We start from the raw sequence: 26,453 nt of genomic DNA, 5'->3' as shown, positions 1-26,453 counted from the left end.
ATTAGAGTAAAAGTTTCAGTTCAGTTAATAACCGTTAGTTCGATGCGAAGCAAACGCATTCCGCCCGCGTAATCTACAAATGTCTCATGCAAGGTAATTCCCTAGTCTTGGAACAGTATACATTCCAAGAGTGATTTCCTACCAAACTACACCCAATATTCGACAGTAATTGGATAGTTTAACATAGAAACACGAGTATTTGTTAAACAAACACCCCTAGAATCATCAATTCATTATCTTTAAAGATTGAAATGAAGGTAGTACTTTGAATAAAATTGCCGTATTGAAATCGGCTCCGAAATCTGTCAGCTTGAAAATAACCAAGGACGGGCTCCCAAGCTCACTGCTTTAAGGATTATTATGCTTCATTCTCTAGGTGGACTACAAAACGCTCAATTTGAGATAATGTGGACGCTAAGTTCGCCTGAAAGGAACAAAAATTGGTTTGGTTTGGTTTATGGGGTTTAACGTACCCAAAGCGACTAAGGCTATGAGAGACGCCGTAGTGGAGGGCTCCGGAAATTTCGACCACCTGGGGTTCTTTAACGTGCACTGACATCGCACAGTACACGGGCCTCTAGAATTTCTCCTCCAAAGAAATTCTAGCCGCCGCGGCCGGGATCGAACCCGCGTCTTTCGGGTCAGCAGCCGAGCACCATAACCGCTGAGCCACCGCGGCGGTAGCTGAGGTTTAGCTCTGGTTAAACCGGGCAACTTGTCTAAGCAAGCAGCAACTGTTTTGCTCTGGGCGAACGCGCGTATTTATTCCCCGTCTCCCTCCTGCTTCCTCTATCCCCATTCCGACACATGGCACGCGGCAGCGCCGCCTGGTGGAGAGCGGCTGAAACGGTTGCTATGGCAGCGGTGCTCCATCTGTTTGACCTCGCTGCGGCTGAAGGTCAACCGTGACCACTGCCGGGAGCTACGCGACAGCTCGAAACCTGGCGCAGTATTGCTTACGCAATAAGAAAGAAAGAAAACTGGAGGAGTCACCCCACCTCCGCCTTGAGGGTATGACGCGATATATGTTTAATGGTTTAATGCCCTCATATGTGGAATTAGTGGAATTAGTGGAATGTGGAATTCATAGATTGCTGGGGATCTTCATAACACTTCTGACACAGTGGTGCAACTGTTGAGCGATGCGCCACCGCGCCGGCAGGTGCCACGTCAACCACAGTCGCCGGTGGGACTTGTGAGACCCAGGTTGCTTTTCCCGAGAAACCTCTCGCGACCAGTCATTAATTTAACTCTCCACCTGCCACAGGGGCTGTTTGCTAATAATCCAGTGAGCAAAGTGGGATGACGTCACTAGGTCACGTGACCTAGCTGGGCTATCTAGGTGACCCACCTCGGTTGCATCTCTGGGGATTTTTCGTTCAAGCCGCCGACGACGTCAGCACTAGGTTTGGAGTTTTAAACCTAGGGAGTCCTCCGAAATTATGTTGTTAGGAATGTCGGGAGCACTTATTATAGACGAGCGTTCACCTAGCTTCAATAAACAAGGCTCCCTTAGTCATTATGTAAACCCACTCCGAAAGTCTCGGCGATAAAGCTAGCATTACCCAGATGCCGCCATTTCTTGCAGGCGCATTTAGCCGGAGTTTATGCCCTTCCTTTCTACCGCAGTGTAACTTAGATACTGGTTTCAGGGATTAGTTTTCTCTATATCATAGTATATTGCCTATATTCGTTGCCTGAGGCATATTTCTCACACAGGTGCCATCTTTGATCTTTGAAAGTCAAAGAAAAATTCAGGGGGCACTTTGGCTCTCTAAAGTGCTGCAAGGCGAAAGCGTTTCCTGGCCACTGTTTATTTTTATTTACTTTTTTATTTTTCATATTGTTATTTTTATGTATTTTTTGCTCCTTGTCTTAATTTTATGGTTGTTTATTTATTTTTCTCCTTTTCCTAGTTTTATTGTTTACATCTTATTTTTGTTTTGTTTTTATTTTTGTTTATTTTATTATTATTATTTTATTTTGCTTTTCTTGACTTTACTCCTTTTATTTTGTGTATGAAGCCCATGCATTCACTGGACGCGCCTTTATTCATGCTGGAACCTTGAGCCTTTTAAGCAGTCATGCCGAAAGGCGGACGAATCTGCCGACGCGTCTGACGACACGGCTGCCGACGCGTCTGTCGACACTCCTGCCGACGCGTCTGTCGACGCGGCTGCCGACGCGTCTGTCGACACTTCTGTCGACGCGTCTGTCGACATTTCTGCCGACGCGTCTGTCGACACGGCTGCCGACACGTCTGCTAACGACAGTATGAGGTATTAAAGGCTTTCGCCTTAAAAAACGAGCTGTCTTGATGACAACGAATTTGCTAGGCATGTCCAGTTACAAGAAATTTCCATAGGTGCCGTGAACTGCATCAGCGGCGAAGTACCGTGAGAGCGCAATGAACCAGGCGACCAGGGACACCATTGCACGGTTAACTATCTGCCGGAATGACACTGTTCCGGACGCCCCGCACAGCGGCATTCTCTCCACGTCGAAGAACTGTCGTCGAAGATAGATGCACTACAGTGACGAAAAAGCTGCGAATTCGCTATGTACAGAATTGTGTAAATGTGGCTCAAAGTTTTAAATATAGATGAAGTTTATTCCGAACTGTAGTCGACGTATAGTGCCTCAGTATTCTGGGCCGCAACGAGTTTGTTTTGACGCTCGTATTTCGTGCTATCAGTGAGTTGGCGAAGTCTTCATTAAAAATAGAAGTGGTCATCCACGCTCGAAGTGTGCGTCCCGTAGTGGCAAAGGAGCGAAGTATTCGTAGTACTAGTATTCCGAGACGAAGACTGTATGGAAATGTAGACACGTTCACATACTCACCAGATGGGCGCCAACACCAAGGGCATAAGCCCTTGGTGTTGGCGCCCTGCGTAACGTCACCCCCGACAAGAATGATACGACGAGGGATTGTTGAGTCGCCGCTGCTAATTAATTAGACTATTCTAAGTCAGCGTAATCTTCCTGTTCTAGGACTTGCCGTTTTTTGGCAGGGTGGTTGTCCGGTGAAGAGTGACGTTCTCAAAGACCACTGGAACGTTTTTGAATGGCTTGCCACAACGTTTCGCGAGAGATTTCCACACCAGCACCAGGTAGAAGCCCAGAGGAAACAGCATCTCTCCTCCAATCTGATAGTCCGCCAGGTATCGGTCTTGTTTGTTAGCACCCAGGTCAATATTTATGAATTCCTTGGAAGGCTGCGCCAGCATTGGAACCTCCTGGTTATGGAGACACTCACATATTATTTGCCCTTTACGAAGTATTACCCCTTAAAACAGGGCAGAACCCAAGTATGCTGCTCAAACGATCCTAACTACTGGTTTGGATCTTAATTGACCCCAAACACCCGATGTAAAATTCATAAAACACTTTCATTGAGCTGTTTTACAGAGACCGAATTTACCTGCGCTTAGAATTCGCACTGAAGAAAATAATTAGGAGAAGCTTTGTTTTCTTGTTCTAGCATGCTGAACTTTGTCTTGGATGCTGCAGACTCTCCACAAACTATTTGTGTACGACACAAATAGAAGATACGCTTAGTTCACTTTGAAAATTAAGTGGTAAGAAATTTAGTAGTAAGCTGGTTAACCAATTTTTAATAATTAACTTCTTAACTAGCCGACTTAGGCACCTCGGTGCAATCAGAGATTTGTAGCCGGTGTTTAGTAATAGCCATATCAGCTTTTAGAAAATAGACAACGCGATTACCCTTGGCACTGTGGCTTGACAAAATTTGGCTTTCTCGACTAGTTACGTGCACTGGATTGGTTGCTTTGCTGCGTGCTTTCGAAAGCCCATGTATTTTTTCCCTATGCAGCCAGATTTTGTGGAGTCACAGCGGCTAGGGTAACCGCGTTTTCGAAAGTCTAAAAACTGACGAGCTATTACTAACGACCGGCTACAAATCTAATTGCAACGAGGCGCTTAATTCTACTAGTTAAAAAGTTAGTTATTACCAATTAGTTAACTAGCTCACTACTTGAGACAATACACCACTTTTCTGGTATCCGCCAACACTGGTAACACTGTGCCGCAAAAGCGATATTTTTTCCCCAAAAAGCCTATTTATGAAAATGTTTGAAAGTGTTCGCTGAAACACCCTGTATATACATAATCGGCCTAACGATGGCTAGCGAAGACTCAGTATGTGTATCTATTTCACTGCTGGGAGTCTGGTATGTAAAACCAGTCTAGACAAGCGTCTACTGCTGTAATAATGACAATACGCATTGTAATCACAACTTGCAACTAACAAAGCTTTAAGCAATGACCAGTTTGGACGAATAATCAGTATTGTTTATCGTAATAGCTTATTCTAGTTCGTGCAATCGGAGAAGTACATGAGCTGAAACACCCAAGCAACCACCGATATCCTTCGGACGGCCGACAGAGGTCTATTTCGGATGTTCTGTACGTCCGCTGAACATCCGCAAACAGCCGGTAGACGTCCGTCGGCCGTCCGAAAGGTGGCCAAAGGTATACGGTTCGCCCGCCGACGGACGTCCAGTTGAGTACGTCCATTGGCGGATCTTTCTCGAATATTCGCATATATGGTGCATGCGTGCTTTTTTCACTCCGCGCAATGCAATAAAACTAAAACAATTTGATGCAGCACGCATATTTTATTGTGGTTGATGATACATCAGCAGAGCAATGGGTTACATTCGGAAAATTTCTTAAATCTGACTCTTCAAATGTGGCAAGCTTGGGATAACATCCGTAATCTTCCCACCCACAGGATTTCTGAAATAAAAAAGAACGCGGCAAACATCAGTCATGTGAAACAAATGGCACAATGCAGTAGCCCAAGTAAAAACATTGGAACCAATTAATAGAAGTGTTTAATGCTGCAAGTATAACAGTCAATGCACTTTAACAAACACCTCAATAAATATAAGGCAATAACAGCTCTCACTTTTCCACACCATATTTGACAATGTATCTGTTCTTTATTTTCATGGGCCTTAGGGCACTAACCTGCGCAGCACTGTACGCGACTGTGCACAGAAAGCCGCAAAGCTTCCGTTGCGAACCACTGCGACCTCACGTGCTTCCTATGGTCTGCCTTTCGCGCGTTGTCACTCTTTATATAGGCACAGTGAACATAGCGATGCCTTAAAAATTAACAAGATGCGAAAACACTCCGTCCCGCAACTTCGAAGAGGAGTGGGAATTAGTCGCGCGAGTTGAGGGCTCCCGCAGCTGTGTGATATAGGCTCTCGAAAGTGTGAGAACAGCACACACTTGAGGAAGCCATCTCCTAGCGCTTACTGCTCCCACTGCCCTGTGAACGAATGTTATATGAGCATGCTGCATTGTCCTAGAAGCAAAGTTCCAAGAAGTGTACTGGATACATACCTTCGTAGGCAATCACATGTGCACTAAGCCTTCTTAACACCAAGGTCGACGCAGTACGGGATTCCGCTGTTCCAGAAGAGCTTCAGGCGCTTCCCGTATCTTTCGAATTGCTTAAGTTACATGCAACTTTCGTCCACAGACCGAACAAAGCCACATTTTATAATAACAGAGCTATAAAGATCTGCGCGACAACACTACGCGACATATCAACAACAGCGTTACGGAGCCGTACTGATGGATTGGATTGGTCATGACCGCGAACTGACATCTATGATGATGGTGATAGCAGAATGCACGGGAGTTTTGATGCTTACGAATGGTTTCAATGGCAAGATTAGCTAGCAAAACAGTGTAATTTGGAGAAGTTTTATAAATATAAAACTAGTCATTGAGTTCTTGCAAAATTCTGCAACACCTGCTTCTCCTCTTAGATAAATTTAGCTTGTTGGCGGCTCTTGCACTGCAGGTAGGAGTGGAATCGTACCAATTTACAAACGTCTTCGCGTCAAGCCCTCCAACTGATGCAAATAAAACAGTATACATACACGAAAGACTCGAATTTTCTGTGAAATAAAAAACTTACATACTCATGGCCTGGGAAAATACTCGACCTTACATCCTTCGGACGTCCACCTCGTCTCTCATGCGGATATACAAAAGTGGACGCTGTCCGTACGTCCGGCGGATGTACGAATACGGATATCCGAAATCGGATTGTTTTCGTACGTCCGATGGACGTTCGATCTCGGCAAAGGACGTTCGGATCTAGCTCGTACGTCCGACGGATATCTGTGGTTGCTTGGGCATTAACCTATTTGAAGCGATACTGGTATCTAGGCACTACCTAGTTGGTTCCACTAGTCGATTATCGGGAGTCGATTATGCATTATTAAGAAAACTTTAATATACCGACTCAAAGAAAAATGCTTTGCGGCTGGCCAGACGGAAATGGCGTAAGCCGGGCTAAAATTCCGAAACTCCCGCTTAATCTGTGTTATTTTCAATTGAGCGAAACAGCATACTTAGGAGCTTCTCAATGCGTGAATAATCTACAAAACTCACGAGCCGACCTGCTTCAGAAATACATTGTTGTCCCCGTGGACATTAACCTTACATAACAAATGTTATGAGGAGCATGCGGACTATCTGACGCGCTACACGCAATCCTCGCCGTAAAAAAAGTGGTGGTTGTTTTGTGAGGTACACAAGGAAAAGGAATGGCGGCAGACAGGGTAACGGCCTCGGTAACTACTGGGTGTCTGAACACTCAGCGGTTAGCGAGGCCGTTACACTGCCAAAAAAAATTAGGCAGTGGCTTAGCTCTGCATGCTTAAGCCTGGATATACAAGCGAAAAAGCTTGTTATGCTTGGTTTGACGTCATGGCTGTCGCAGTTGGCGCACAATGCACTGGGAGCACCACGATAATGGTGGCGGCGTTCGGCCGTCCACACAATGCCTGAACGGAGGTGGTGGAGTGGTGACAGTGACCGGCGTTCGCTGCATGCGTTGGCATTGACAGCGTTTTACACTCCGACCATTTTAAGGAAAGGAAGGCGAGCGCGCGCGGCGAGGCCCGCCAGCTGTGCATAGTGTCGTCACTTGCTCCTCGCGCATGCGCAGTACGGTCGTGCAAGAGCACGCGAAACGGCGAGACTGTGGGCAACGTAGCTCACGCTACAAAAGTAAAACATAACACATAGACAACTTGTAGGACAACGCGAATGGTTGTGTAATGGATGGATCCGATGAAGAACTGGTGAGGAAGACGGCCTCATAAGAAAGAACAACGTGGTAATATGGGTTAGCGTGGTAGCTCAAGAGTGGCTATAAAAGTACATTATTGCGCAGGATGGCCCCTTCTACATCTGAGACCTGTTAAAACTGTGAAGCGCCGTCCGATAACGCGAAAAAAATTCTCTTAGAAGCTATCTTTATTAATTTCCTGAAGTTTGCCTTGCAGTATATGACACTGCATAAGTCGGCAGTGATATTACTGTCGCTTCTCCGGGCCAGGAGCAGGCTAGAACTCTGTGAGAGTTGTATTCACGGAGTCTTCGAGAATACTCACTGAGCCTTCTGTGGCAACGTGCCCCAAGGATAGACACTCCTTCCACCCAACGACGTTCCACTGTTGCGAGTGGTCCCAGGCGACCAGGTGGCTGATGCTGGGCGTGCCACGAGGCACTGGCCACGTGACCGGTGGATAGAGCGGCGATAGGTCCATCTGGACACCCAGAGTGTGAAGCTTTCCCAGCGAACCAAGGAAGAAGGGGAGGTTGTCCGCATTGCGCTTCATGAGGCCCACATAGCTGGAACTGGAGCCCATGTTACGCCATATGATGGGCTGCAAGCACCGAGGCAAAATATTTTCGGGGGAAACTTCAACACCCAACCGGATTTCTATACGAGTTCAAATCCAGCAAAACGTCGTTAAAATTAAAGGTGAAGATTGATGATAGATTTAAGTAGGTCCTCGTATAAGATAGAAAACTGGACCGTTTGCGATACACTCACGGCTTCAAGGCCGAAGGATAGGTAGTAGGGTAAAAGGGGAGGACGAAGTTTGCAGGGCACACCGCATAGCTATTCACTTCTTGTCCGGAAGATGTCCCACCCCTAAGCCTCACCTACTCCTTTACAATCTGTGTCATCGCTTGTGGTGTATCTTTCATCTTGTTCATAGATACTTTTATCTCGAATGGCGGCAAAATTTTATGATGGGAAATACAGTGCCATGTGTGCTGCGACTTCGGCGTAATTTCAGGGACTTGAGTCTGTATTGGGCATTGCATTGTTTTTTGAAAAACAAGCTAAAACCTTATCCTTCGCTCGAGTACGGTGTATTCGCATTGCTGCGAGAAAAGCTAAGCTAAAATGCGTTAAGACGATTTTTAAGCGAACGTGAAGCATAAGGGCTCCGAATTTCTGAAAGGAGTGTTCATCTAATCATTTAATGAAGTGTACGGGTGGCCTGTCTTTCTACGGTTAGTGCTCACCTGGAGGAGACAGTGGGGTGCTATATCAACGATGATCGCGTCTGGAGGAACATGCCGCATGGCCTCACGGAACAACACTGGCGAGAGGAAGTTGTTGAGCAAGTAGTCGGCCGAGCAGTGCTTAGCAATCGGTTCGTTCCAGCGGCTTTCTGGTACCGACGAGCTGATCCAGAGGTTGCTACGGGGTTTGGGCTGAGGAATTACCTGTTGGTTGGCCAAGCAGATATCGGGAGTCAGGTTACGTTGATGACAAGATTCATTCATTCATTCATTCATTCATTCATTCATTCATTCATTCATTCATTCATTCATTCATTCATTCATTCATTCATTCATTCATTCATTCATGCTAACGTTAGAAACAGAGTTTAAATGATCCCAAGCTCCAGTCTTGTCGCTTCTGAATTTTCGCTCGTATGCTGGATTGCGGGAGTTTGGTCTAAATCAGATATTCGGGATTTCATGCTGGAGTTCGGACTGCAGAACTCGCTCTTTCTTGCGTATACGACTTGAAAATGAGTGAATGAAGTAGCGCACCTGAAGGATAACTCAGAAAACAAAGAAAAAAAATTGTTTCGACGTACTTGTTTAAAAATATTTGAATGCGGATCAATGTGTTCTCTTTCAAATCGATTTGACTTGAGCCACGTGGAACCGTTAGCGAGAGTTTCGCTGTAGGCATGACGGAGTCTGCGGATATCTCAAAAGAACAGTTCCTATGCCTGACATGCATTACTAGATGCTATATGTCTTAAAGGAATATTGGGCCCCTTCAGGAGAGGAGAGATGGGTTGCTTTGCAACCAAGGACTAATTACTGTAAGCAACGATGTACTTATAGAGCCTCAACTTTAGTAAACAAATTAAAAATTGAAAACGTTGATCCTTTGTGCATTCCTCCATGTTTCTCATTTTTTGCTGGAAAGAAACATTAGGTATGTGTGGCTGCACTGCCTTTGTTTCCCTTTTTTATATTTTTTGCATTGCTTCCTGCACCTCAGTGTGCAGCTGCTAGCTCAGCTTTTTTTTTTTCGAAGATCCCCTGGCTGTGCAGATATTCTCTCTATATGCACTTTGTGCGCGATTATAAAATTCCAGTTACAACTGCCTAACTATAGTAGCCAGTGTTCCACTCGCAGCGGTTATTTATATTGTTGATATACCTCTGCAAGCGGCGTAATACGAAAAAGTGCGAGTTTGCCTCCAAAGCCTAAACGGGAGAATTTAACGGAAGTCCTAAGTCAGAGGAGTTGGGGATTGGAGAGGATCTGTTAAACCTTTGAGGCGCCGCCTGATAACGTCAAGAAAAAATCTCTTAGAAGTTATCTTTATTAATTTCCGCAAGTTCGCCTTGTAATATATGACACGGCATAAGTTAGAGGCTTGTTTCGTTGACAGTTATATAAGGTAAGAGTAACGTCGTATTCACAGTAACGTTTTACCTTAATACTGTAAATGCTACCGCGTGATTATCAGGGCGACGTTAACGTCTTTAGCATGATAAAAATTTACGCCTGTTGAGTAAAGAGTGCATGCAGAAATGAAGTACAGTGTTATTTATTTATTTATTTAACCCTACTGCAGGCCAACGCTTTGGCCCTAGCAGGAGGGGCATTTTACAAACAGTGCATAGTAAAAAGGCTACACAAACAAAAGAAAAAAGTCCAGAAATTCAACACTAGTAAGTCTGGCAACAAATGAATACTTGTCCACAATAAAAGTTGGAGCAAAACTATACAAGAAAAAGGACATCAGTCCAAAATACAAAAATTGAAACGTAAGGAGGCATTACTATAGAAAGAGTGAGAAAATGACATGGTACATAAGTCATGGTAGCTAAGAAAAGAAAAAATCAAGAATACAGTGCATACAGAGTGGGCGTGTGAACAGCATCGTGGCACGGTTGCTTGACAGCATGCGTTTGTTCATGCAGATAGCGGGATATCTTCAGATCTACGTGGCATCTACCGCTCCAACAGACATCACTTGGATTGCACCTGCACCGTACTGCTGTTATGCTGACCTGGCTTCATATGACCCGTCCTGGCAACCCTCTTGGACCGTGGCTCCTTCGCAGAAGTTCAGCTCATCGCCAACGACATCACCATTTCCTGTGGATATAAACGAACGCCAGCGGCCCGCGCCTTCCAGTGGGCGTGTGAACAGCATCGTGGCACGGTTGCTTGACAGCATGCGTTTGTTCATGCAGATAGCGGGATATCTTCAGATCTACGTGGCATCTACCGCTCCAACAGACATCACTTGGATTGCACATGCACCGTACTGCTGTTATGCTGACCTGGCTTCATATGACCCGTCCTGGCAACCCTCTTGGACCGTGGCTCCTTCGCAGAAGTTCAGCTCATCGCCAACGACATCACCATTTCCTGTGGATATAAACGAACGCCAGCGGCCCGCGCCTTCCAGTGGGCGTGTGAACAGCATCGTGGCACGGTTGCTTGACAGCATGCGTTTGTTCATGCAGATAGCGGGATATCTTCAGATCTACGTGGCATCTACCGCTCCAACAGACATCACTTGGATTGCACCTGCACCGTACTGCTGTTATGCTGACCTGGCTTCATATGACCCGTCCTGGCAACCCTCTTGGACCGTGGCTCCTTCGCAGAAGTTCAGCTCATCGCCAACGACATCACCATTTCCTGTGGATATAAACGAACGCCAGCGGCCCGCGCCTTCCAGTGGGCGTGTGAACAGCATCGTGGCACGGTTGCTTGACAGCATGCGTTTGTTCATGCAGGTTAGTAATGACGTTCCTATGTTTGCAAAGAAATCTAGCAATGTTTGTCTTGTGCTGTTCCCACGCCCACAAGTGCTATTAGGTTTGCTTGTGCAATCATTTGATGTGTGTGCTCAGCTGGTTCTGCAGTCGGGTGATGTCGATCTTAACCCTGGCCCTGGTACGCGTTCTAAGAACAGTGAAACGGATGACTCTGTACAGGAAAAGCTTAATGACGTGTTAACTTTATTACAGAGCGTTAACTCACGCACTGCTAGAATGGAAACCGAACAGTCACGATTAATTGCTTCCATATCTGAAATAAAAGAAAATCAGGAATCTATGAAAAAGAATATCTCCGATATCGATGCGAGGCTGTCGGCAGTTGAACTTCAAGCGTCTGCTTCTGACGAGGCTCAACAAGAGCTGCTGACCCTGCGCGAACTCGCTGATAACCTGATTAGCGAGAATGCCAAATTGCGGCTTAGTCAGTCACAGCTTGAAGACAGGCAGCGAAGAGACAATTTATTGTTTTTTGGCTTACGTGACAGTCCAACGGAAACATGGGAAGGAACGGAAGACAAGCTTTTGAGCGTTATCTCTAACTGCTTCAGTCCGGCGCTTACGAAGGATGCGTTTGAACGTACTCATAGGATTGGTACATTTACGGATGATAAATGTCGCCCGGTCATCGTGAAGTTCTGCTCCTTTAAAACAAAGCAACAAATTCTATCCCAGTCAGCCAAACTTAAAGATGAAGGTATCACCGTAAGTGAAGATTACTCGTTAGAAACGCGTCAGGCCAGGAAAAAGCTGCTTCAGTTCGCTAAGGGTCAGGACTCGTTTTACAAGCTTAGGTACAACAAACTGTACATTAAGAACAAATGCTACAGTTATAACCCTGCTCGCGACTGCGTTTTCATGGAGGCTAATCTTCGGGCATCAGCAACTTTTCTTGATAGTAACTCGAGTCACGGTAGCGCTGCTTCGTCACATGCTGAGAAGACTGATCGATTGTCTCCTTCGCCAGTCCACAATCAGCAGTCAAATCACGGTACCTCTGGCTCGACCTACGCGCCGTAGGGCTGCGCGAGGGGCAGTGGGCCGGTGTCCGATACTGGCAACTCGCTTTCTTTTCTTTTTTCCAACATACGAAGCTTCCTACCCAAGCGGGATGAACTTAATCCTATCATTGATTCGTGTGATGCTGATGTCGTCTTACTAACCGAAACATGGCTTTCTTCCAAGATAGCGGACATTGAACTATTTGACTGTAAATAACGCTATAACGTGTTTAGATCTGACAGAAGTGAGAGATCTGGAGGAGGTGTTTTAATAGCTGTCGCGGATAACTTTGTAGCAACGCCTATTAATATTCCAACTAGCCTGGAACTGGTTTGCGTGGAACTTAGTGTACGTTTTAAGAGAATGATTTTGGGTATATGTTACCGTCCCCCGTCCTCGAGCCCAACATTCGTTGATGAACTGCATGATTCCCTTAACATGATCACAGTACGATTTCCGAGTACACCTATTGTCTTAGCTGGCGACTTTAACTACCCTAGTATCGTGTGGACTAATACATCACCTTATCTCAGCTCTTTTTCTACGGAGTGTAAAAAGTTTTTGTCAACTTGTATGGATTTCAATCTTTCGCAGTTAGTCTCTAAACCTACTCGAACTACTTTATCCTCATCGAATGTTTTAGATCTTGTTCTAACTAACGTGCCTGATCTTATCCCTTCGATTTTTTACCTACCTGGTCTCAGTGATCATTCTTTGCTCCATTTTGATGTACAAATTCCTGTATCTATCCGAGTTAGTCAGACTAAACAAATTAGAGATTATAAACGGGCTGACTTTAACGCTATTAACTGCGAACTAGCTCGTTTTTTGGACGATTGCTTACCAGGCTTTTCACAGCGTTCTGTTTACACTAACTGGGATTTGTTCAAGGATATCGTTGAACATCTCATTAGCACTTTTGTACCATTAAGATCTCTGAAGTGCGATCGGGAATCACCCTGGTTTAATAATGTTTTAAAAAGACTCTGCAATAAAAAGAAGCGCTTGTTCCGCTCTGCGAAGTTGTTGAATTCTAAACAACGATGGGAGGCCTACTTTTCCGCAGCTGCAGAGTACAAAGGTGCGCTAAAAAACGCAAAGGACACATTTTTTAACCACACCCTGCGTGCTATGCTGGTCAATAATCCTAAACAATTTTGGAATGCAGTTAACAAGAAAGACGCTTCCACAATTCTACTTACTTCTTCTGATGGCGTTGCCTTTCCTCCATACGAATGTTCTTCAGTTCTAAACAATACATTTGCTGCGGCATTTTCTAGCAATGTTTCTCTTGTTCATCGCGTGTGCCCTGTTTTTGATGCTCTTCCTATGGATCCTGTTATATTCGACGCGTCAGGCATCCAGTGCATCATAGAAAATCTTAAGGTTTCCTCTTCCTGCGGTGTTGACAATATTAATTCGAAGTTTTTAATTAATACAAAGTTCTATTGTTCCATAATTCTTACTAAATTGTTTGAACAGTCTCTTGTAACAGGTTGTATTGCCAATGATTGGAAAATTGGGAAGGTGATTCCACTGCATAAGTCCGGAAATAAACATTCTCCTGATAACTTTAGACCTATATCGCTCACTAGTATTCCGTGCAAGATCATGGAACACGTCATATATTCTCATCTCATCTCTTTTTTAGAATCTAACTCCTTTTTCAGCATTGCCCAGCATGGTTTTCGTAAGTCTTTTTCATGCGAAACTCAGCTAATATGTTTCACACATGACCTTCATTGCATCCTTGACCACGGGTCTCAGGCAGACTGCATATTTTTGGACTTCTCGAAAGCGTTTGACACTGTTTCGCATGAGCTTCTCTTTCTTAAATTAAGCAATCTTAACATAGACCCTAATGTCCTTGCATGGCTACAATGCTTTCTTTCTAACCGTTCACAATTCGTAACAGCGAACAATATAAACTCGCATTCTTTGCCTGTCCGTTCCGGAGTGCCTCAGGGGTCAGTTCTTGGGCCCCTCCTTTTTCTCATCTATATAAATGACTTACCGGCTAACATTTCTTCTTCAATTAATCTTTTTGCCGATGATTGTGTTATTTACCGCGAAATTAAAGATGATAATGATGTCTGTTGTCTTCAATCCGATATTAACAAGATTCTTGACTGGTGTTTTATTTGGAACATGCAACTAAACATTAATAAGTGTAAACATGTACGCATTTCTCGTCTCTCTAATGCCCCTTCCTCTTATCACATTAACAACGTGTCTCTCGAAACCGTGTCATGTTATAAATATCTGGGTGTTTACGTTTCTTGTAACCTGTCTTGGAAAACTCACGTTGAATACGTAATAAATAACGCTGATCGCATGCTTGGGTACCTTCGCAGAAATTTCTCACGTTCATCTAGTTCAATAAAATTATTACTTTATAAAACATTGGTACGGTCCAAGTTACAATATGCTGCATCTGTCTGGAGCCCTGGCATCGATTCACTTGTTTCAGATTTGGAAGCTGTGCAGAACCGCGCATGCCGTTTCATTCTTTCTAATTATCACCGAACAAGCAGTGTAACCGCCATGAAATCAAGTTTGTCCCTACCACTTCTTTCCCACCGCAGATCAATAGCCTCATTGTGTCTTTTTCATAAAATTTACCACAACAGCTTTCTCAACCCTAAGTTACTGTCAAGACCATGTTACATATCAGCACGCGTTGATCACCGTCATAAAGTTGGAATCCCATCTTGTCACACCAAATGTTTTCATGACTCATTCATACCTCGAACTTGTGCCAGCTGGAATCACCTTCCCCACGACATCGCAGGTATTTCTGATAACAATGCATTTCGTCAAGTCCTTAATGTTTCTTTCTGAGTATGTGTCGTTTATTACTGTATAAAAATTGCCTTTCACTGTCTACACACTGTTTTAATATATCCCTACTGCATTCTAATCTTATTGCCTTCCTTTGTTTTCAATTTGTCATGTATTCCTGGTTTATTTTTGTTTTCCCTTGTTGTTGCTGTTTAGACTGAAAATTTTATGTATTCCCACTCCCCTCTGTAATGCCTTCGGGCCCTGTGGGTACAATAAATAAATAAATAAATAAATCAAGGCGCCTCTACTTGGGGAACAACAAACTAAGAAGCACAGAAGCTACGCCAAAGAGACTGCGTGCTCTGAACATGCGTCTTATAAGCATTTAACTACATCGAGATGCGTGCTGGATTTTAGTGTTTTGTGTTTTTTACCTTTTCGAAAGCTTGTCTCAAAGCTGGTCCAACGCTGTATATGTGGCTACTGTGGAAAGCCACGTTCAAGGTATCCACTCTCCGGGCGAACACTTTCTCAGCTGTGAGCTCTTCGACCAACTTAGCCACGGCCCGGGCTGGACCGGACACGGTGACCGAGTCGTCCGCGTTGTGACATGCGGCTTCCACGCCGTCGGAGCAGCGTTTCTTGGTTTCCTCCCACGTTAGTCCTGCATTCACGGTGCTGGATATAAACACTCATATATTAAGGCGAAAGCCTCTAATGGCTCCTACTCGCGTCCATGACTCTGTCCGTAGATCTGAAGTGAAAGCCATAACTAGTCATTACTAGTCACAAGTCATGACTAGCTAGTCATTAACCAGTAGTCAACTAATTAGTCATGACTAACTGGTCACTAACCAGCCATAAACTAATTAATATTGAGTTGTTAGTCATTAACCAATAATGACTAGTCAGTCATCAAGAAATTAGTCATGACTAGCCAATCCAAGTCACAGTAGCAGCCAAAGTTGGGTGGAAAGGCTTTCACCTTGCGCACTTTAGATCGTCAAAGTGCCACCTGAATTTTTTCAACACACACACACACACACACACACACGCACACACACACACACACACACACGCACACACACACACACACACACACACGCACACACACGCACACGCGCGCGCACACACACACACACACACGCACACACACACGCACACGCACACACACACACACACGCACACACACACACACGCACACACACACGCACGCACACACACACACACACACACACACTCATGGTTTGTACTCATTGTGGTTTCCATTGACGTTTATCTTTCTTTAAATAAGCATGCTGCATAATATCGTGAAATAAGCTTTATAGGGATACGAATTGTCCAGTTTCCTACTGAAAAGTGTTCTAATCAAAGTAATGTGACAACAAGCTAAATTATTTTCTAATGCTTGCTCTATCAAGTCTGCATGACTATCACGCTGCTGTAAGTGTTTTTTATTAATTAATTTATTTATTAATATACCCACAGCGCCGTGTGGCAATACAGTGGGGGAGGGGGGGCAAGACAACACTAAGACAATCGATAAAAGTAGGAAATGCAAACAAAAGCAAATATGCAAACAATCGCCTGTACAACGAAACAAGTGTAAAGGCAACACTTTTACAACAGTTGAAGAAACAAAGACTTAATTACAATGCACATTCCGCGATGAGGAAAAAAAATACATCAGTGGAGGTAATGGCAGCATTATCTTGTGGGAGTTCATTCCGTTCGCGAATTGTAAAGGGGAAGAAGGACATCTTGAAGAAGGTCATTTTTCACGTCTCTTTAATTTTATTGTTTTTTATTCGGCTTGTTAAGAATAAGGGAATTCCGTCCTTGCGCAGTATTATGTATTTTTTCTCGCACTTCAATGTGAGCAAATATATTGAAGTATGAAATATAGCTGCGCCATATGAGTCAAGTAAAAAGAATGCTCTATTTTTGGAACACTGAAGCCGACGTTGGGCCCATGGGCTCTCCAGTAATGTGTGCACGTTAGGGGAGCATTAATGATGTTAAGTACTTTTATTGCAACAAAACGGAACGCCAGCGCAGTGAATGACTAGCAGCTGGAGTAGCTACCGAGATTTTCGGTATGCAAGAACACAATGTCATCAGCTATGTAAATGAAAATAGTATCCGTCAGAAATGCAAAAGCTTTCATTATCAATGCTGACAAATGAAACCACGTGAATGTATTCGCTGGTTGGCTTTAAAGAAGCAATAATTTCTTAAGCTGCTGTCAAGAAAAACAGTGAGAACGCAATGTGAATAGTTAGCTGCGCAAGGTATATCAAGACGAGCTAAGCATGCGCGCCTTTTTATATACGCAGCGTGAGAATGGACGTATACAGAAGACGCTGTATTGAGCACGTCTAAGGTTTTTCTTAGAAGACATAAAACTAGGGGAAACAGAAAGGTGAGATTTGTGAATGAACAACGACATATTAACATCAGACATGGCAGTTGCGCGAAACACACACACACAAGACAGGTTACGGGACGAGCGCAAACTTACAACTGATTTTATTATTGATTTTATTATTATTATTATTGCCATGTTGCCTGATTTCAGTTCAGGCAACATGGTAAAGGTCTAACTTTTACTCATGAAATGCCTTCGGGGGACTGCCTGCAGTTTTTAGATATCCACATTATCTTTTCGAACAATGGTATGTGCTGGTTGTACCGTCCCAGAGCCCAAAAAGGTCTGTTGCCCTATAGTTCGGAGCACTCCAAAACTGTGAAGAGAGGGATTGCTGCTCTGTGTCTAGAGTCTGCCCTCATGAAATCGTGTCCTCACAGAGTGCAGGAAAGTTTTAATGATCAGGTCAGCAGGCTTTTATCTGCCGGGTTCCCCCGTGCGATCGTGGCGGCTGTGGCTGAGACGCTACTGCAAAAGATGAAAGGGAAAGCGCGGCAAAGGGCGAAAAGCAAAGCAAGACCAGTAGTCATGCCGTACGTGCACAAGGTGTCACACAACCTGAAGAAGGTGGCGGGAAAGTACAATGTGCCAATGGTGTTTACAGCAACGTCCAAACTGGCAAAGCTATGCCCCCGCATCACCAATCAAGGAACAAAGAAAAGTGGTTGTGACAAGAAGCACGCTAGGCCCTTTGCAGAATGCGCCGTCGGAGTTGTCTACGAAATACCACTGACTTGTGGAAAAACGTACGTAGGCCAGACTGGACGCTGCTTGAACGATCGCGCACGGGAACATGGGTTATCGTTAACAACGGGGGAGGGATCAAATTTGGCAAAGCATTGCCTGTCCTGCAGTCACTGTCGGCCACGGCTTAATGAGATCAGAGTTCTGGGCAAAAGTCGAGATTCAATTGCACGTGAAGTGATGGAAGCGTATTTCATAAAGAAAAGAGGACAAGCATGTATCAGTGATTCTTCGGTTGCACTGTACAATAGTGAGGTAGCCTTTCTGGATAAGACGATGTAAGTTCAGACCTTGGTATGCTTCTGATTGTCACATTATGTATAATCTCGATGCGCATGCTCAAAGTGCATTCTATTTTTCTTCCTTTAAATATGTGCCTTGTATTTTGAATAAAATCAGTTGTAAGTTTGCGCTCGTCCCGTAACCTGTCTTGTGTGTGTGTGTTTCGCGCAACTGCCATGTCTGAAGTATTCAACCAACTAGCCCGACAACACGTTCTACTTAGACATATTAACAATCGGACGTAAATTAAGCTAGACATAAAAGTTTTCGCAATTGGTATGTGGAGCGTTGGGTAGCAGCCGATTTAAGGTGGAAAAATGTAATCTTTACGAAAGTCCTTGTTAATCAAAAATGCCGTTTTCCTTTTGCTCATCATGTAAGGCTCGAAGAATAATGGGCCTCCGCAAGTACTCGAACATTCTTCAAAACGTGAAGCGTCTATGACGAGGAAGTAATCTTGTGGTCTAGTCCAACGCCAAGTTACTTCCAACTCTTGGCATACGGGAGCAACAATGCTGCTGAAGTCCCCAACATAAAAACTATTATACATCTCAACGACTTTGGGAGCAGAGTGTATAGTAACTGAAAAAGAATGACCTTTAGCGCATCTGACATTGATGCGACATCCGGTTTTCAGTTAGGTCGAGTGTCTTTCCAAATGTGGGAACTTACCTACGACGGCCATGGCTCCCTCGGACACATTTCCTAGCTCTACGCAACGGCCTCGCCAGTAAGCACACAACAGGGCCTGCTCGGCGCTTAGAGCACCGTCCGCGTAGCCACAGCCAATTTCGCCGAGCGAGTGGCCGAGAACACCATCTGGTTGGATGCCTATAGCGTAAAGTGTGTCCACCAGCGCCACCTGCGAGCGCGAACAAACAAAACATAAAAAATTCGCTGTGGCTTAGCTTGGTTAAGCCCGGTAATTGCGAAAGCAATATCCGTACCTACGCCACGGTACAGCTGGTAGTGTAGCTGGTGGTGGTGCTTGTGGTTAGACTTGTGGTGATGCATCGATTATACAATCCAAACCAATCCAATCCAAATCAGTCCAATACAGTACAATCCTATCCAATCCAATTTAATCCAATTCACTCCAATCCAATATAATCTAATCTAATCCAATTAAGGTCAAATGAAGGTCAATGGTGGTCACCGCCGCGGCACGGCAAAGGCGTGAAAGTGCAAGTAGCATTGCTTTCGCAAATGAAGGTCAATGGTGGTCACCGCCGCGGCACGGCAAAGGCGTGAAAGTGCAAGTAGTATTGCTTTCGCAATAAAAACAACTTCCAGTCCAGAGGACCGTAGCCCGTCTTTCCTCGAGATGACTGTTCGACGGTATTGCTGTTTAGGCTTATCCAGGTCACGTTTGAGCATTCTGCGCGTAATCAAAAGAATTCAGTCCATTGGAAAGCTCACATACTGTCCTGTCCGCTTTGTACAATGCCAACGACGCCAGTTCTATGTTTCCAAATCTTCTTTCTGCTTGCTTCTTTGCTAACCCTGTTATAGGTTACTTACCATCCTTTAACTACTCAACGTTGATTCTTTTCGGCTCCTGGCGCCACGCATACCTTTTTCCGTAACTCGCTGTGTTTGTGATAGGTTCTCTGCTTCTAAGTTTCTCAAAGGGACCCATGCACCATTATTCACGGAAGTTGCGTCATCCATGGGAAGTTGAAAGAAGCTGCCTGCAGCAAATAAATTTTTAGTGAGTTTTGTGGAGGGGGAATATCTCAAGTCGAAATTTGAATTTCAGGTTTATCGCGCCTTTACCTCTCTTGTCGTCATTTGTTGCAGGTTCTATTGCTGAAGGGGACGAAATTTTCCGAATGGGCGGAGCTTCCTGACGCTCCAGTGCCACGCGGCTGACCGGCCACAACCGCGGTAGTGACATGAACTGTGATCGAACCTGACCAACACGCATTTCTGACGTACCGTCTTTGTCAAAAGTAATCAGGCTGCATGGTTTGCTTCTAGCTTGTATAGTGGAGCCCTTGTGGCTTTCCCAAAGATCAAAACGTGTTGGAAGGCAAGAAGACCCCCAGTCCTTACCTACGCGGCTGACTGGCCACAACCGCGGTAGTGACATGAACTGTGATCAAACCTGACCAACACGCACTTCAGAACCGACGTACCCTTTGTCAAAAGTAATCAGGCTGCACGGTTTGCTTCTAGCTTGTATAGTGGAGCCCTTGTGGCTTTCCCAAAGATCAAAACGTGTTCGAAGGCAAGAAGACCCCCAGTCCTTACCTACGCGGCTGACCGGCCACAACCGCGGTAGTGACATAAATTGTGATCAAACCTGACCAACACGCATTTCAGAACCGACGTACCCGTTGTCAAAAGTAATCAGGCTGCACGGTTTGCTTCTAGCTTAATTGTATAGTAGAGCCCTTGTGGCTTTCCCAAAGATCAAAACGTGTTCGAAGGCAAGAAGACCCCAAGTCCTTACCTACGCGGCTGACCGGCCACAACCGCGGTAGTGACATGAACTGTGATAAAACCTGACCAACACGCATTTTAGAACCGACGTACCTACATAGATCAAGAACACAAAAGAGGGCGCGAGTTCGGAAAAGTCTCCGTAAAAAGCTCGCCATGTTTCGAGCACGATTCTGTGTTCTCTGCTTCGTTTTGAAGTGTTTAGTTCGGCTCAGATGTTCGCGTCAACACAATACAGCGTTGGAGCGAGCTTTTATACTACGCTCAAAACAAGTTGTCGGAGACCTTACCTACGAAACAATTTTTCAAATACCTTTACATTTCTGTAAGCCTGCTTCTATTAGATTTCTTTTAGTTTTCGTAAACGGGCGCTGCACCTCTGAGCATTGCCCTATTAGGTGACTATAGAAATGGTCTTCCACCCTACGTACATCCTACGCATTTTTGGAACTGGCAATCTATGCACAAGGCAAACGCGTTATGAACATTGCGAATGACGCACCTGAATTGCCACGATGGAGACAAAAATCGGCCCCATGGTCTGACTGCTCGCTTCTTGGCTTGTAATCATGGTGATCAGGTCGATGCCGAGCTTTTGGATGACGTCATGGCTTCTCTGGATGGAGCTGGCAAACAGGTCGAACTGCATCATCTGCTGGGCCATGGCACCCCACTGACAGCCCACTCCCGTTAAGGCGAACCATAGTGGCCGCTTCTCTGACGGTGTTTGCTCAACCACCTTAACCACCTCTCTACCGGAATCATCCACGGGTACCACGGCGTATCCGCGGTAGGGGAACTGCTTCGTGCTGGGCTTCCCCACACGATTGAGGAGGGCGTACATTGAGTCTGGGTATGGCCCCTCGGAAGCTAGGCGCTCCAGTGACGCCTGCAAAGATAGTGGAAAGAATTGAGCTGGTGTTTGTTAGTAAAAAACATTTTCGCACTTGCATTTCACATTGATTTTCGTGGCATGACCACTACAGATTGAAGAACAAATATCGGTGAGTACTTTAGCAGGCGATGATTTTCCAGACAAGAAGTTTTCAGAGAAACGATTTTCCAGACGAACAATGAAGACAACAGCTTGAAATGCGTTCACCGCACAGAAAGTACATATGCGCAAAATTTCACCTAATTTAATTTGCTGATCTGCCGGGTCCCTTTCGAAATGTCAGGGCTATTCAACCAGGCATTATCCTGAGGTTGACGTTGTTGTTGGCCACAAGTGGAGTAAGCCTTACGTGAAATCGACCGACAATTTCTCCCAGCTAGTGACGCCTTAAAAGTAACTAAATATCAGTTTCTGTGGCCCAGTTTAGAGATCTAGCTAAACACGAAGGTTCCCTCAAGTTGAACTTAGAAAAGCGCAATAAAAAGACAGGGACAATAAGAAGAAGAAGCACGCAGGACAAACGCTTGTCCTGCGTGCTTCTTCTTCTTATTGTCCCTGTCTTTTTATTGCGCTTTTCTAAGTTCAACATGTATTACCAACTCGCCCAACTTTCTGCATTGCTTGAAGTTCCCTCAAGATTTAGTGTCGCTGCAGCCTCTGGGTGTCGAGTTTAGTATCTTGAACGAATTGTAGATGTACGCGGGGATTATTGTCCGGATTCCGCGCGTCTAGAAACTGTCGTGCAGATATCCGTGCGGCACCTGTACCCTTTTTAGTAAAGCAAGCAGAACCCGCCGCCGCACGTCGTGATCGAGGCAGCACATGAAGTAAACACTATAAGAGGAACAAAGCTGGCACGAATTCAGTACTGCATTATACATCCACACTCGAATACGGCCGCCGTGGTGGCTCAGTGGTTATGGCGCTCGGCTGCTGACCTGAAACACGCGGGTTCGAAAGTCTAGAGGCCCGTGTACTGTGCGATGTCAATGCACGTTAAAGAACCCCAGATGGTCGAAATTTCCGGAGCCCTTCACTACGGCGTCCCGCATAGCCTGAGTCGCTTTGGGACGTTAAACCCCAATAAACCAAACCAAACACTCGAGTACGAGCAGAACTCGTGCGTATGGGGCGCAGTAGAATGGCGTCAGCCGTTTTCAGTCCCTTGGTCATACAAGGTTGGTTGGGCGGACGCCGTGGCGTCTTGAAACGCCTAATCACTTTGTCTTTGAAGCATCGTTTGAATTCAAGTGGAACGTTCTCTGACGGTTCAGCAGACAGCGCGGCTAGGGCGACGCTGTGTGCGAAGGAGACTATTGCAAACCTATAGAGAATCCCGTTCTGTGTAGTTGCGAGCTGATGCAGAACCCGACAGAGGGAAGTACCATTCTAACCTACGAAGTAAAGATTTCGAGTCCGTCAGAATTACCACAGGTTGAGCCGAGGAAGATCGAAGTTTTTGTAAGGACGATTCAATATCAAAGGTCTCAGCCGTTGTGGAGGTGAGGCGGTTTGGCGGTTTGGTCATTGGTTTGGCGAGGCGGGCAGGCCATGCAGCATTCAAAAAATTACCGAAGACACCTTGAAAATTCTAAAGTAGGTTTGGCGAAAGCCTTGTGGTCAACCCACTGCCACTTCCCCGAACCGCTTGGAGCGGAATCACTGGGCCGCTTCGGAGCTATGCGTCTCACTCTCTCGACTGCAGCGAGACGTCTGGCGAAGGAGCGGCGTTGCAGCTGCCACCGCCGACGCGCGCGCGCTCGTTCTACCGCTACTGTGTGACGTCGCGGTTGCTATGCACAGCTGCGCCCCCACCGGCGCGCCGGTTGCTAAGGAGGGGAGGAGGTTGCGCCGCTGCGCGGAGGAAAGGCCACAGTTGGCACGATTCCAGCGCACGGACGGACACCGCGAGCATGAGCCATTACAGGCTTTCGCCATATTATGGTATATGAAATGTCGCTGCGCTAGCTCCGCTAATCTTATCCACTGAATCATCAGTAACAGCTTTTCTGATGGTGTTCAATTCATTTTCAAAATTTTCGGGCATCACCGAACGTGTTTCCAGGAAAGGAGCACTGCGCTACAAATATTGTGTTACGTAACCCATTAATGTGACGATCAGCTAGATGGCCACCATCGGTTAGATGGTTATGGTGAGGTAATAATATCATCTATCCGTGCGAGTGACGCGATCTCCGCACAACAATCTTTTAACAGATGACGACGTGACGAAGAGACCTTCTCAGCCTCCATCTCTGCGGGCTCTGTTGTGGTAAAAACATCAATACTATAGCAATATGAGAAGAGCCTTACGAACCGTCAGAGAATCTCTGCTTCTTCCAGCCATTAGGGCTAGCCTGGGAAGACCCTTCTTCTGGTGAGGTAAAGTGTCCACGTGAGGCCCGGGGTTGCTCTCCAGAATAGCGTGAACGTTGGTTCCTCCCACACCGCAGGAGTGGACGCCGATGAGGCCACCCGGAAAGGGCAGGGCCTCGGAGACTACCTCGAGTCTGCCGTCGTGCAGCCCAGGGATGCTCGGGTGCGGCTCGTTGAAGTGCAAGTTTCGAGCTATTATTCCGGTCTCCATGGCAAAGATCACTTTGGCAATTGAAGGAATGCCTGCGAGTAACAGCAGACATACCTCAGTAAGCAGTGGCTGGTAATTTTTTATTGGCGAGCACTAATTTGCTTTGGGGCCTATTGGTGCAGATGGCTCATATAATGCATGCTGCAGAATGCTGTACACCCGGCCAAATCTTTAACTGGCTTGGGTGTTGCATCGCTAAATGCACCTTGTAAAAGGTTCTTTTCGGCTACACCACTGACATGTTCATGCTGTAATTTGACGCATGAGATCACATTTCTTGGTTCCTTTTTGTTCATACAATGTTTGAGTGGAGTACTTGCGTGTTTAGACCAAAGTTATCAGAAATATTCATGGTCTTCCACTACGAAGAGCCGAAACAACCGGAATACGCAGCAGTGGTTCTGGTCCATATGGCCTCCTTCACTGGGTAAACTACCACTCCTTTCATGGCGCACAAGTCGTTTACCCAGAGTAAGCGCAAATGCGCCACAAGAACCATTGCTGCATATTCCGCTTCTTTCGGCTCTTCATAGTGGCAGACGATGAATATTTCTGATAACATTGATCTAAACGCGCAAGTATTTCACTTCAACATAAAAATTATATGAACAAAAAGGAACCACAAAATGCCATCTCATGCGTCCAATTACAGCATGAATATTCCAGCAGTGTAGCTGAAAAGAACCTTATACAAGGGACATTTAGCAATGCAACAGCTGAGCCAGTTAAAGATTTGGCCGGGTGTACGCGCTATTATTAGGATTATGTAGATGGTACAAGCTTCAAATGTTCTTATAAGGGTTTTGTGGGTCACTGAAGCGCACCTCTGCGGAAGTTCCCCGTCGACCACTAGTGCCTCCTAGAGGCAATCATGCCGTTAAAAAACGTCGAATGAGCCGGCATACCACATCTTTGCAAGTGCCACATTGAAGAAGGCTACCAGTGGCTGCGGAGATGGATTGAGTATGTTGACTGAGCGCTGCAAATACGCTTGCGGCTTATTTGTTCTGTGCTTTTTTCGCACATGTTTTCTATCGCTTAACGCAGTGCGGCTTCAGCACTTCAGAGTAACATCGGCTTCAGAGTAACATCGTGTTTTGTCACTCTGCAGGTTTTACGGCAGACCTGGCGGCCAACGGTCGTTGTCGTAATAAATATCAAACATTTTGTCCGCGGTACCAACGCGGAACTTTCTGAGCGAGAAAAATACTGCATAAAGATATAAAATGGAAGCCAGTCGAATTTTATAAACATCTATAGGTATGTCGTATATATTAAAACCAATAACCAACACTACTTCCGACGTCTTTAGGAAAGCAGTTGCGTACTGTTGTAAACGCCTGTAATACGGCAGCGGTGCTGCCAAGAATCAGCTGTAAACACGGCATTCCCGTCCACTGCAATTTATCGGGCTCATAGTTGGCTCACCTGCACTGCAGCACATGTCGGTAAAACAAGACACTGATCAAATGTCCCAATTGCCGACATGTGCGCCATGTATGACGTTTTGTCCTTAGGTAAAGCACAGGTAAAGCTCATCGGAAGGTAACGTTTGTTGTAAGGCGAATTTATGACGCAGCTGTTTAGATTTTGCAGTTCTGAATTTGCGCTGTTTTTAAATTCAAGAACTGAGTTAGAAACTCTTTTCAGAGAGCTATTGTCGTTTATTTTTAGACATGCTGCTGCCGCTCCTCGTCCAGTCCTTAAAGGAGCCCAAAAATTACATCTTAGTTGACTGTTTTGCCTGTTGATCGCATAAAGTGAGTTACAATGGTGCTATTAGCGTCGGTAATAGCACGTATATTCCGTTTTTTATTATTTTAATGTCCCTCAAAAACAAATTCATGGCTCTGATGGTGTCCCCACACAGCGGCTGGTTTTAGCAGCGGATATGACATCACCTGGCACGAGTTTGATGTTGGACAAGCAGTAAATATACTGCAAATTGTGTGAATAAATGGAGGCACATTTTATCAGCTGTCTGCGTTTTATATTAGATCAACAAAAACAACTTCTTTGTCTAAGATAAAAGCCCTGCAAAGCAAGTAAAATTAAAATACACCACCAGGGGCTCTGGCATGGAAACGACGCTGCCATTCTCAGCAAGAACG

General features: G+C 45.4%; 1 protein-coding gene across 1 annotated transcript in view; it reads right to left on the bottom strand.

The window, feature by feature from the left end:
• The window catches only part of LOC149348016 (fatty acid synthase-like), an 89,538-nt gene that overhangs the window by 30,476 nt on the left and 32,609 nt on the right, over positions 1–26,453 (bottom strand). The window contains exons 7-13 of the mRNA XM_089541662.1: positions 24,073–24,374; positions 21,363–21,749; positions 19,088–19,277; positions 15,396–15,625; positions 8,374–8,577; positions 7,446–7,721; positions 2,999–3,236 (exon numbers count right to left, since the gene is read on the bottom strand). Coding sequence (XP_089397788.1) covers positions 2,999–3,236; positions 7,446–7,721; positions 8,374–8,577; positions 15,396–15,625; positions 19,088–19,277; positions 21,363–21,749; positions 24,073–24,374 — 1,827 coding nt within the window. The remainder of the gene's footprint in view (positions 1–2,998; positions 3,237–7,445; positions 7,722–8,373; positions 8,578–15,395; positions 15,626–19,087; positions 19,278–21,362; positions 21,750–24,072; positions 24,375–26,453) is intronic.

This window comes from Amblyomma mixtum, chromosome 4 (genome assembly GCF_055824585.1).
Source record: "Amblyomma mixtum isolate Tamu chromosome 4, ASM5582458v1, whole genome shotgun sequence".
In the NCBI taxonomy this organism is placed as follows: domain Eukaryota; kingdom Metazoa; phylum Arthropoda; class Arachnida; order Ixodida; family Ixodidae; genus Amblyomma; species Amblyomma mixtum.
Note: the sequence above shows the minus strand (reverse complement) of the source record. Positions and strands in the feature narration are given on the sequence as shown.